Source organism: Dipodomys spectabilis, unplaced genomic scaffold, assembly GCF_019054845.1.
Source record: "Dipodomys spectabilis isolate Male_0828 unplaced genomic scaffold, ASM1905484v1 ptg000089l, whole genome shotgun sequence".
Lineage (NCBI taxonomy): Eukaryota > Metazoa > Chordata > Mammalia > Rodentia > Heteromyidae > Dipodomys > Dipodomys spectabilis.
In genome coordinates, this window is record NW_024870766.1 from 7,130,490 (window position 1) to 7,143,838 (window position 13,349).

At 37.0% G+C, this 13,349-nt stretch overlaps 1 protein-coding gene across 1 annotated transcript in view; it reads left to right on the top strand.

Annotated features, from left to right (window-relative positions):
* The window catches only part of Abcb1 (ATP binding cassette subfamily B member 1), a 65,362-nt gene that overhangs the window by 28,057 nt on the left and 23,956 nt on the right, over nucleotides 1-13,349 (top strand). The window contains exons 8-15 of the mRNA XM_042684489.1: nucleotides 684-808; nucleotides 4,287-4,458; nucleotides 8,778-8,891; nucleotides 9,043-9,153; nucleotides 9,422-9,547; nucleotides 9,649-9,852; nucleotides 10,172-10,342; nucleotides 13,138-13,299. Coding sequence (XP_042540423.1) covers nucleotides 684-808; nucleotides 4,287-4,458; nucleotides 8,778-8,891; nucleotides 9,043-9,153; nucleotides 9,422-9,547; nucleotides 9,649-9,852; nucleotides 10,172-10,342; nucleotides 13,138-13,299 — 1,185 coding nt within the window. The remainder of the gene's footprint in view (nucleotides 1-683; nucleotides 809-4,286; nucleotides 4,459-8,777; nucleotides 8,892-9,042; nucleotides 9,154-9,421; nucleotides 9,548-9,648; nucleotides 9,853-10,171; nucleotides 10,343-13,137; nucleotides 13,300-13,349) is intronic.

Sequence of the window (13,349 nt, forward strand, 5' to 3'; positions counted from 1 at the left end):
TCTACACTCTGAGCATAATGCTTCTAGCTCTTCTCAATTAATACTGGTTAATGGAACCAGAATATTGAGAACACGATACATTTCCTTTACATAATATATATAATTATGTATTATGAATATACATGTTATATACACACATGTATACATATACACAAATACATATAATTAAATATTCTACATATTATATATATTATGTATATATTTCTATATTTATGATTATGCAGTAGTATATATTCTGTTTTCTAAAATTTAACATTTCCCAAAAGTTTCAAGTATAGTTTTTAAAATTTTTTATTGTGAACATACTGTACAGAGGGGTTAAAATTACACGGGCAAGATAATGAGTACATTTCTTATCAAGCATTGTAGCCTCCTCTTTTGTTTACCCTTCCCAACCCTTCCCATCCTCCCCCCGCCCTCCTACCTCAAGTATATATTTAGATAAGAATCCATGAAATATATTAGGTGGAAAAGTCTGAAATTAATCTAAATCATTTTGTAGTATCTCAGTACAAAAAAGAATTTTAAGTAGTTTACAGAATTAAGAGTTATACCAAAGTACAGAATATCATAACAAAAGACAGCCCAAGGAAGAATTTGATTCTTTATGCTTTAACATATTAACAGCATCTGTTTTGCTATAACTTAAATTTTTTAATGATACCAATTTGTATTTTAAACAGATATTATCTTCATTTACTGACAAAGAGCTCTTGGCATATGCAAAAGCTGGGGCAGTAGCTGAAGAAGTCTTAGCAGCCATCAGAACTGTGATTGCCTTTGGTGGACAAAGCAAAGAACTTGAAAGGTTTGAGCCTCTCTCTGTAGAGAGTAGAAATGTTAAGTGTGGGTCATCTTATGTGCCCATCTGGATGGCAGAATTAATTTTTAAAATGTTCTCAGTAGCTATGGTAAATAATGCTATGATAAACATAGTTGTGCTGTAAGCTTTAGTATGGCCTTGTTTGTGATCGTTTGGATAAATGCCAAAAGTGGGATTGCTGGGTCATAGGGGAGCTCTATGTGGAGTCTTTTGAGGAACTTCCATACTGCTTTCCGAAGTTGTTGAACAAGTTTACCCTCCCACCAGCAATGCAGTAGGGTTCCCTTTTGGCCACATCCCCTCCAGCATCTGTTGTTATTAGATTTCTTCATTATAGCCATTCTAACTGGGGTGAGGTGGAATCTCAATGTTGTCTTGATTTGCATTTCCTTTATGGCTAGAGAGGTGGAGCATTTCTTCATGCATCTATTAGTCATTCTTATTTCTTCTTCAGAGAAGTTTCTCTTTAAGTCTTCAGCTAACTTATTAATCGGGCAGTTGTTTCTTTGAGGATTTGTTGTTGGGGGATTTAATTTTTTGAGTTCTAAGTATATTTTAGATATGAGACCCTTGTCCGTTGTATGTGAAGATCTCCTAATCCATGGGCTTTCTATTGATCTTGCTAGCTATGTCCTTTGCCATGGAACCAACCCAGATGCCCCTCAGTAGATGAATGGATCAAGAAAATGTGATTTATATATATATATAGATATAGATATAGATATATAGATATATGCATATGCAATGGAATTCTATGCCTCTGTCAGAAAGAATGACAACTCCATTGGTTAGGAAATGGAAACACTTGGAAAAATTATATTAAGTCAAGTAAGCCAGGCTCAAAGAAACACAGGTCCCATGGTTTCTCTTATTTGCAAAACTATTATATGTCTAGAATAAGCAAAAAAGGTCAAAAGTTATGTACATATGACCATATATTTTTAATGTATTTATTTAATGTACTATGTGATTTTTTTTTTGTTTCTTTTGTATGTTCTTCCCTCATGGTATAACACCTGTTTTCCCTGTATTTGATTCCAGTACCCTGCATCTTGTATATACATTTATCTAATTTGGGGAGGGGAAGGGAAATAACAAAGAATACAGGTTGACCAATTGTAACAATGAGATGTACAAGACACTATGTTGAAAACAAACTTTACAACATCTAGAGGTGAAGCGGGTGGGGAGGAAAGAGTCGGGGAGGAGGGGAGGGAAGGGATGGTAGGGAAAAAACAAAGGAGGAGGTAACAATGCTGGATAGGAAATGTACTCATTACCCTTGCTCATGTAACTGTAACCCCTTGTACAGTATCTTTTCAGTAAAAAATAAATATACAAAAAAATAAAACCAGCATAAAGGAAAGCTAAATAAAAAATAGACTGAATAGGGTCTGGGAATGTGGCATAGTGGTAGAGTGCTTGCCTAGCAGGCATGAAGCCCTGGGTTCAATTCCTCAGTGCCCATAAATAGAAAAAGCCAGAAGTGATGCTATGGCTCAAGTGGTAGGGTCCTTTCTTTGAGCACAGAGAGGCTGAAGGACAGTGCCCAGGCCCTAAGTTCAAGCCCCAGGACTGGCAAAAAAAAAATGTAACTAACTTAATGGATGTTTTATTACATTGCTAGTATTCTGGAAAATTGCAATTCTAGACCTTATATCTGTGAGTTCAAGGATAAGAAAAAAAATAGAAGTAATAACCTTGCTCATATTGTACATTAAATATATCTAATTTTTCCTAGCAAGCCAATTGTTATCTAATATTGAATGAATATTTTGCATAAGATCAATGGGGACATTTTAATATGTGTTTTTAATTTTTTAATTTAATTTTATTGTAATAGTGTTGTACAGGGGCTGGGAAGATGGCTCAGCGGTAGAGCGCTTGCCTTGCATGCATGAGGCCCTGGGTTCTATTCCTCAGCACCACATAAGCAAAAAGAAAAAAGCCGGAAGTGGCACTGTGGCTCAAGTGGTAGAGTGCTAGCCTTGAGCTGAAGAGCTGAGGGACAGCGCCCAGGCCCAGAGTTCAGGCCCCATAACCGAATCCCCCCCAAAATAATAATAAAATAAAAGTGTTGTTACATGAGTAAGGTAATGAGTACATTTGTTGTTGAACATTGTTACCCACTCCTTCGTTTTTCTACCACTATACCTTCCCCCTAAACTCCTTTCTTTATCCTCTTCAAGTAAACCCCATACTCTTATGAAGCTTAAATTCAAGCAGAACGGAAAAAGTAAATTGTAAATTATCAAATATCTAATATACCACTTAGAGCATTACTTGGGACACTAAAGTACTTTAGTCATAGATGGAATTATTTAGAAAGGCATGAAATTATATACTTCTAAAAAGTACTTTGAAATAAAATCAGTGAGTGTGCTGATGAACATGAGGAGAAATTAAATATAGTGGATTAGTATATACATCTTTGAGATTTCATATAGGCTGAGAACTAAGATTGGATGGCTGGGAAGAAGAATCTTCCAGATTTCCTGAGTACTTATTCTAAGTACTTCTCTGTGTCCAGGAGATCCACAAAGCTGATGTGACTAGAACTCACTTGAAAGAGAGGAGATTCAGGTGGCCAAGGACTAGAATGCAAGGGACTTGTGTACCAAAGAGAAAAGTAAGGAATTTATCCCAAGAACACAGGAAAGGGATGAAGGTGTTAAAGGAATGACAGTACCTTTAACTTCCTAAGATCGTATCTTCTTAAAGGGCTTGATGAATGGGTGAGTGAAAGCAGTCAAAGGGGTGGAATCTAGGACCAAAAGGAGGATTGATGCCGTGGTCCAGGGGAGAAGGATTATGGAGGTCTGATTTCAGAGCAGGGTGGGAGAAGAATTACAAGTTTATTGAGAGGTAGAAGTGATAAGATTTTTTTTTTAGTATCATCATCTTCGTTTTTCTTTTTGCTTCTCAGTTCTTCCCTCTTTTTCCACATAAGCAATCAAGTCTTACTCTGATGTTGTCTTTAATGCCTGGCTGGTCCTTCCAACAGTCCTTGAAGAAGACAGAATAGGAGTAAAACTCTACTGCTTCCTAAAGATACAGAGATTTAAATAACTTTCTTGTTTCGTACTTTCTAGCATTATATCACTAGTTAATTAATCAAAGATGAATGCTGATTTTGTAAATAAGACATTTTTCCCATGGCTCCTACTTTGTCTTATGCACAAATAACAAGACATATTTTATGCTTGTTGAATATTACTTCACTTATTTCATTATTGCTAGAAGAAAGAACTTTAGAAGTTTCCCTCATAAATACCTCTATAAGTCTAAGACTCAAGTTTTCTCTTCTGCAAGAAGTAAATGAAATAATAATAACAATGTCAGAAAGAAGGAGAAAATACACTCACACATCAGGGTTGAGCAAATTCTAACTACTCAATAACCATCATGCAACATATTTCCATACCTTACAAGCATATGAGATAATTTCTTTTCTTTCTCCCAGGTACAATAAGAATCTAGAAGACGCAAAGAGAATTGGGATAAGGAAAGCTATCACAGCCAACATTTCCATCGGTGCTGCTTTCCTACTGATCTATGCATCGTATGCTCTGGCTTTCTGGTATGGGACCTCCTTGGTCCTCTCCAGTGAATATTCTATTGGACAAGTGCTCACTGTAAGTTATATATGGGTTATAAAAAGGAGTTAATCAGCATTAAAGACACCAATGAAACTGAGCAATGTTGGTTTGACTTAAAAAGAATATATTTTGAATATGTATAGAGTGCTACAAGAATCATGGCTTCATAAGTTAAAGAATAGAAGCCTCCAGCAAGTTTTGTTGTCTTCCTTTTGTAGCTCTCCTACAATCTCTCTCTCTCTCTCTCTCTCTCTCTCTTTGGGGGGGGGGGTTGGGTCATGGGGCCTGAACTCTGGGCCTGGGCACTGTCCCTCAGCTCTTCAGCTCAAGGCTAGCACTCTACCACTTGAGCCACAGAGCCACTTCAGGCTTTTTTCTTTTTGCTTATGTGGTGCTGAGAATCGACCCAGGGCCTCATGCATGCAAGGCAATCGCTTTACCACTGAGCCACCTTCCAGCCCCTACAATCTCTTTTGTAGCTCAAATAAAACTAACATTATTAGTCTCACAAACATGAATTTTCATTTGGTGAGATGATTTTCTTGTACCAATCATGATACTAATTGTTCCATTTTCATTTTCTGATTCTCAAAGTGGCAAAATATACATTTCAATCTACTTTCAGTTTTTTTGAATGATTCTCATAAATTCATGAAAGTACACACTTTAGTTATACAAAAAGAAAATTCTGTTCCCACCTTTCAACGTTCTTACCCATTCTACCCAATCAACCCCTTCTCTCACATTGAATTTTTTGGGGGGTCATGGGGCTTGAACACTGGGCTTGCTCACTGTCCTTGCACTCCTCAGCTCGAGGCCAGCGCTCTACTGCTTGAGCTATAGCGCCACATCTGATTTTCTAGTGGTTTATTGGAGATAAGAGTCTCACAGACTTTGGTGCCCAGGCTGGCTTTGAACTGCGGTCCTCAGATCTCAGCCTCCTGAGGAGCTAGGATTACAGGCAGGAGCCATGGGCGCCTGGCTTATACATTGAATTTTTACTGCATTCTTTCCCCACTACTTTATCTCTTCAACTATTCTATCCTCAGACCCCACCACACCCTTTTTTTTATTGTGAAAATACCATTCAGAGGGGTTACAATTACATGAGCAAGGTAATGAGTACATTTCTTATCAAGCATTGTTGCCTCCTCCTTTGTTTCCCTTCCCATCCCTTCCCATCTCCCCCCTCCAAAGTTGTAAAGTTCGTTTTTTGACATAACATTTTGTACATCTCATTGTTGCAATGGGTCCACCTGTATCCCTATTTAAACAATTTGGTTTTTCCCCTTCCCCTCCACAAATTATACCGACATCAAATACAGTGAAAACAAGGGTTATACCATGGGGGAGGAACATACAAAGCAATAAAGAAATACCTTATAAATATGTTAGAAACAATAGCAAGAAAGAAAAACCATTTGAGTCCCTATTTTGCCTAGCATCAACTTATCTAACCATTTCGCTTGTCTCAGACATATACTAGTTATTGCAAATAAGGGAAACCACAAGACCAATGTTTCTTTGGGCCTGGCTTACTTCACTTAATATGATTTTTTTCCAAGTTTTTCCATTTCCCAACAAATGACGCAATGTCATTCTTTCTGATGGAGACATAGAATTCCATTCTGCGTATATACACACCTTTTCAAGTACTCATTTCCTGGTGCTTGTTTTCTTTGATTTATTCTTTCTAAGGAGTCACACGGTTTGAGTTCTCCTCAGAATCTACCATATTTTAGTTTATACATTGGTGTACATTGCCTCCTGCCTGAAGTATTTACTTTCTTATTTATAAACTAATCTAGCTTCCACATATGAGAGAAAACACACAACCTTTGTCTCTCTGGCTCTGACTTACTTTCTTTGCAAATATGCAATAGCATTCTTTCTAATAGATGAGTAAAATTCCAGTGTGTATATGTACTATTTATCCATTGAAGAGCATTTAGGCTACCTTAGCCCTAATGAATAGTGCTGCAATAAACATGATTGTGCTGGTGCCCACTTGCAATTTTATGTTATCATCTTTCAGTGAAATAATTCACAACCAACTTAATATGTACCTTATTAGAGAATTTGCTATATTTCTTTTTTTATGCCAAGAAAAGCATATTGTGCTAATGACTGATCATATTTCCTTGAGTCTCTTAATATGCTCCTTTTTGGTTGATATAGGATCAGATTATGTAGCACAGACAAGTCTAGAACATGTTACGTAGCCAAGGTTGGCATCAAGCTCACCATCTTCCTGCCTTATCTTCTCTAGGGCTAAGATGCAAGATATACTGCCATTTTGCCTACCAGAACAGCTCCTTTTCTCAGGATTTAGATTTGTAATAAGATTATAATAATTACCTCTGGTTTTTATAAGCTATTACCTCATCCAACATTTGAGGCTGTTTACTTTGCAATCTCTTTTACTAAAGAGTTCTTTTTAGAATAGTGATGTGGTGGGTGAGCCTAACTTTTAACGATATGTACATGGTCAATACTGATGTAGATAAACATTTTATTTACTAGGGAAAATGAATACTTAATAAGAAAATATACCTGAATGAAGCAAAACCTCCAAGAATTTGTCTTTCAGACCCTTAAATAGACGATATATGGGGAAATGCGTGGCAGGGGGGAGTCTTAGCTTGAAAAAGAGCCATGACTTAGTAACTTAGTATGTGCTTTATAATGCAACACACACACACACACACACACACACACACACACTGTCAGCTGTGGGGCTTGAACTCTGGGCTTGGGTGCTGTCCTTCACCTCTTCAGCTTAAGGCTTGCACTCTACAGCTTGAACCACAGTGCCACTTCTGGTTTTCTGGTGGTTTATTGGAGATAAGAGTCTCACAGACTTTTCTGCCTGGGCTGGCTTTGAATGGGGATCCTCAGATCTCAGGCTCCTGAGTATCTAGGATTACAGGTGTGAGCCACCAGTGCCTGGCTATAAAAAATATTTTATATATATTTTCTTTTGATACTACACATAGAATGAATAGTCTCTGCCTATTTTAGCATCCAACATTCAAGACCATACATTTTGAACAGTCCAGTAAATATTCATCTAGAATTTGGATGTTAATCTTCTGATTTACCTTTTCCTGCTTGTTTCCATTTTACTTCTTGGTAATCTAAATAAAAATTCTTAGTACTTGAAGATAATATAAAAATATGTAGAACTGAAACTCATTTGTCCAACTACTTAAAGATACTAATTTTAAAAGATATATAAAAACATACTAGAGCTGGGTGTGGTGGCACATGTGTATAATCCCAACACTTAGGACACTGTGATAGTCTGAAATATGTGTAGAATTCAAAACCAGCCTAAATGATAGGATCCTATATTGAACGTAATCACAAAAAAGATGTGTTGTAATATGACTATCCCAGAATTTACATAATCATTTCACTGAGCAAGGAAGAATAATTCTTCATTCTAAACACACTAAATAAAAGTACTTAAGCTTAGCCAAGCTTAATGGTTCACACCCTAACCAGTACTACTCAGGAGGTAGAGACTGATTAGATGGTGGTTGAAAGCCAGTCTAGGGGGAAAAATTCTCAGACCTTATCTCAACCAACAGAAATCTGGATGTGGTGGTACACGTATATCATTCGAGCTATGAGGCAAGCATTAATAGAAATGTAGGCTTTAATTGTAGAACATAAACTAAGATTGTAGACCAGCCTAGCCATAAATGCAAAGCTCGGTTAAAACAATGAATGCAGAAAAAGCTGACGGTGTGGCTGACAAGGAAGATTTGGAAATCGGAAGGCCTGGTCTTCAAATTCTCTTATTGCCAAATAAAATAGTACTTAAGTCTTAATTTGTATACTCTTAATTGACCAGTCATAATTGCATTACTGTTTTCAGCACTTCAAATAGAACATATTCTGGGAGGTGGCCTAAACATGATGTAACTTGAAAACCTCATAACTGACATAACTTGTTATAATATATCTGGATGTATTCTCCTCTTAATCACAAACATTGAAAACATTTAAATACCCAGTATTCTTTTTTGTATATATTATTATTGTAAAAATACTGTACAGAGAGGTTACAGTTACATGAGTAAGGTAATGAGTACATTTCCTATTAAGCATTGTTGCCTCCTCCTTTGTTTTTCCCCTACTATCCCTTCCCTTCCCCTCTCCCCAGCTCCTCCCCCTACAAGTTGTAAAGCTCATTTTTAACATAGTGTCTTGTACATCTTATTGTTACAATGAAACACCCAGTATTCTTATGTTGCCTTTCTAATTTAAAATGGAATTAATAATGTAGGAAAAGAATAAGAGGATTATGGTAAACAAAAGTAAGTAAATTTGTGTTTTCCCATTCTCAGGTCTTCTTTTCTGTATTAATTGGAGCATTTAGTATTGGACAGGCAACTCCGAACATTGAAGCATTTGCAAATGCCAGAGGTGCAGCTTATGAAGTCTTCAAGATCATTGATAATGTAAGTCTCACATGGCTATTTGTCCATCTACACAAAAGACTTTCCAGTTGAGAACAAACTTGGTTTTCATTTTATCCAGTTCTGCACATAATATCATTGAAAACTTGTTATTGTAATGTAGTAATTGCCTAATATTTTTTCATTGGTTTAGAAGCCAAGCATCGACAGCTTCTCAACAAGTGGACACAAACCAGATACTATCAAGGGAAATTTGGAATTCAGAAATATTCATTTCAGTTACCCATCTCGAAAGGAAGTTAAGGTACCATGATAAATGATTAAGCTATTTGATAAAGAATTTCTGATACTTTCCTTTAGAGATATATTTTTTTTTGCCAGTCATAAGGCCTAAACTCTGGGCCTAGGTGCTGTCCCTGAGCTCTTCAGCTCAAGGCTAGCATTCTACCACTTGAGCCACAGTGCCACTTCCAGGTTTTTCTGCTTATGTGGTAATGAGGAATCGACCCCAGGGTCTCATGTGTCTGTATCTCGGAGTTGTCTTAATGCTTACTTCTCACTCAACTTGGTAGATCTTGAAGGGACTCAACCTGAAGGTGCAGAGTGGACAGACAGTGGCCCTGGTTGGGAACAGTGGCTGTGGGAAGAGCACGACAGTGCAGCTGATCCAGAGGCTCTATGATCCCACAGAGGGCGTGGTGAGTTAGACCCGCAGCCATCAGCAGGGACCACCTCACCTCACTCCGGGGATAATGTCTGCTAGAAATGAAGGAAAATCACCCTTGTTTTAAACTTCCAGGTCAGTATTGATGGACAGGACATTAGGACCATAAACGTGAAATATCTGCGGGAGATCATTGGTGTGGTGAGTCAGGAACCCGTGTTGTTTGCCACCACAATAGCAGAAAACATTCGCTATGGTCGTGAAAATGTCACCATGGATGAGATTGAGAAAGCTGTAAAGGAAGCCAATGCCTATGACTTCATCATGAAACTGCCCCATGTGAGTCTGCTTGCCCTTGTCCTTGTCATTCAGAGACTCACAGAACAGAGCTCTAGCCTACTGTAGTCCTCACAATTAAGAAATCCTGCAACATTGGAGGACACCCTAGACGGGAAGTCAAGATGTTTTTGGGTTTCTTAAGCTCTAGCAGTAGCATCTAGTGGTGGACACATTTTTAAAACTGGGATTTGTTGTTGTAAAGAGGTAGACTGTATGACTGGTAGGACTTGAATAGTTTGAGGAATTACTTTTCAATTTAAAATACGAACTAATATAGCTTATTGTTTTACCAAATCCTCCTGTGATTTTTCTGTTGCAGAAATTTGACACCCTGGTTGGAGAGAGAGGGGCCCAGCTGAGTGGTGGACAGAAGCAGAGAATCGCCATAGCACGTGCCCTGGTTCGCAACCCTAAGATCCTCCTGCTGGACGAGGCCACATCGGCCTTGGACACAGAAAGTGAAGCTGTGGTTCAGGTGGCTCTGGATAAGGTCTGTAAGCTGAGGTCAAACCAACTCTTTAAGAACAATAGAGGCCTTCCACTGCTCATTCTTCTTTACATTAGAAAAGAAAATTTTGATAGCTTTTAGGTATTCTTAACATTATAGAATCAGATGATTTATTCTAGCACCTTTGAACATCTACTTTAGAGAGAATATAAATTATTTATGCACAAGGAAATTTATTTAATGTCATTTTTATTTTAGAAGATGGTTGTGCAATTGTGTACTTTGAATGAATGAACTTTGAAGCCTTAAAATGCTTCAGGTCTCTGAAGTTGGTTTTTTTTCTTCTTCTTCTTCTCATAATTCTTAGTTTGTTCAACTTTATTCTCTGACTTTTTTTCAAGAAGCAGTAGGTATATTTTCATGTAAAGTCTGTAAATCTTTTCAGTTAAACAATGGGAAATATAAACTCAAATGAAACCGAATGCTCATTTTGATCTTGTAAATGTAACTAGAGGGTTAACCTTGTTGGTTAGGTTTTTAAGATTTTATATTATGAACAGAAAATATAATCTGGTCTCTTTTTCTATATTAATTGGGGCATTTAGTGTTGGACAGGCAACTCCAAATGGCTATTGAAGCATTTGCTTTATTTTCCAAGATGCTAAATGACTCTTAAGGCATCTTGGAAATAGTCTCTTGTCCTCAGAACAGGGACAGAAAGCCTATGATACTTTGAGTCATGAATCTCTTTCAATTTTTGAATCTATAAAACTTATCAAATAGTACCTAAGAGCTTCCTGTGTGTGAATGCTGCATGATTAGTCTTCCATGTGTGGTGATCACTGGGTGACCTGTGTGAGAAACAAAGGTGTTTTAGATTGATCTATGACTTTAGGTATTAAAGATGAACCTTGCATGCTTAGACTATCTTCTGCCTAATAAAACATTGTATGTTCCTGTAAATATTGTCATTGTGTTTAATAGATCTGAACATTAGAAAAGAAGCTTATTGAACATTTTATGAACTAAAATCAGGATAGATAGAATTGTGGCTGCTTTTTTTAACTCTTCATTTTGGTTCTGTTTTTGTATTTGTTTATCTGTATTTCCTAATTACATAATAGAACAGCATATCAAATTAGAAATAAAAACAACTTTTTAAAGTTCTCCTTAGAAACATTTTCTTTTTTTTTGAAACATTTTCTTTAAAGTATAAACTTTGGGAGGATATTTCACAGGTTTCCTTTATCTCCAAAATATCCAAAGAATTGGTTCGTCTTTTTCTATACTTAATAATTATTCCTACCAGGTTTTTCTCATCTACTTTTCAAAAACAATCTAAATTAAAGAGAGAGAGGAAAAAAAGAGAAGGAAAGGAAAAAATAAAGGAAACATGGAGGGAGAGTCAGGGGAAACGGAACAGAGGAGGGAGGAAAGGAATAAATTTCTCTCATGGGAGAGAAATTAAATTAGTAGTAAGACTGATGAACGGGGTGACATGGATTATGATACATTGCATTTACAAACTGGTTTGTTGAATGGTAATTCCTATGTACAACTACTTAAAGATAATTAAAATAGGGCTGGGAAAGTGGCTCAGTGGTAGAGAGCTTGCCTTGCATGCATGAGGCCCTGGGTTCAATTCCTCAGCACCACATAAGCAGGAAAAAAAAAGCCAGAAGTGGCTCTGTGGCTCAAGTGGTAAAGTACTTGCCTTGAGCTGAAGAGCTGAGGGACAGCGTCCAGGCCCAGAGCGTCAGGCCCCATGACCGGACCCCCCCCCCAAAAAAGGTAATTAAAATATAATTTAAAAATAATATGAGGCATTGAAAGCATCACAGAGCTTTTCATTTTCCCCATAATGCTTGAACTTTGGAAAAAAAACATTAATCAAGCACTTTTTGTAGCTATCACAATGCTAAGTTCTTTATGTGTGTTACTTTATTATCACAACTGCCCTAAGAAATTGGTACTATTATTTTATTTTGCATATGAATAAACTGAGCCTACACATCATTTAAAATATATTGATAAAATCCTAAACACCGTAGAGGAAGATTTTCTTTTCTTTTTGCCACTTCTGAGGCTTGAACTCAGGGCCTGGGTCCTGTCTCTGAGCTCCTTTTGCCCAAAGCTAGCATTCTACCACTTAAGCCACAATGAGCCATTTCCGACTTTTTCTGAGTACTTTTTGGAGATAAGAATCTCCTGTATGGGTTGGCTTTGAACAGCAATTCTCAGATCTCAGATTCCTGATTAGCTAGGATTATAGACATGAGCCACCAACACCTGGCTGGAGGAAGATTTTAATTCAGGATAATATAATGCTGAAGCCTAAACTTTATTAACTCATATTCCTATGTCTTTATTACTGTGAGGCACAGGACATATGGTTCCTATGGATTACTAGATGAAATATACTTTAGGAGCTCTCTGGAGTCATGTTCATTTTGATTGGCTAGTCCTTACTCTGTAGTGTTTTGTATAAGGTCATAGTCCATGGCCATATAAGTATGAGGCCATAGTCCATGATAAAAGCACTAATTAGCTGAGCATGCCTGATGTCCTAAATATAATCCCCTCTAGTTTCACCACTTCAGGGGAAAAAAAGTTCTATTTATTACTGTAAATTTAAGCTGATAGATATTAACATGTTTACAGGCATAAAATAATACTATGTGATGTTTGTGTTTACATTTACTATGATCAAACAGTATTTTAAAATTATTTAAAGACTGTCTTCTATGACTTTGCTCAGTTTGCAAATGTAAATTATATGGGTGAGTTTTGAGATGTAATGAGTAATGTCATCAAAAGCTACATCTCTGTCTCTTTAGGCCAGAGAAGGGCGGACCACCATTGTGATAGCTCATCGCTTGTCTACAGTTCGTAATGCTGATGTCATTGCTGGTTTTGATGATGGAGTCATTGTGGAGAAAGGAAATCACGATGAACTCATGAGAGAGAAAGGAGTTTACTACAAACTTGTCACAATGCAGGTATGGCTTAACTCTACAATTGTCCTAAGATATACTTTATTGAAAGCTAG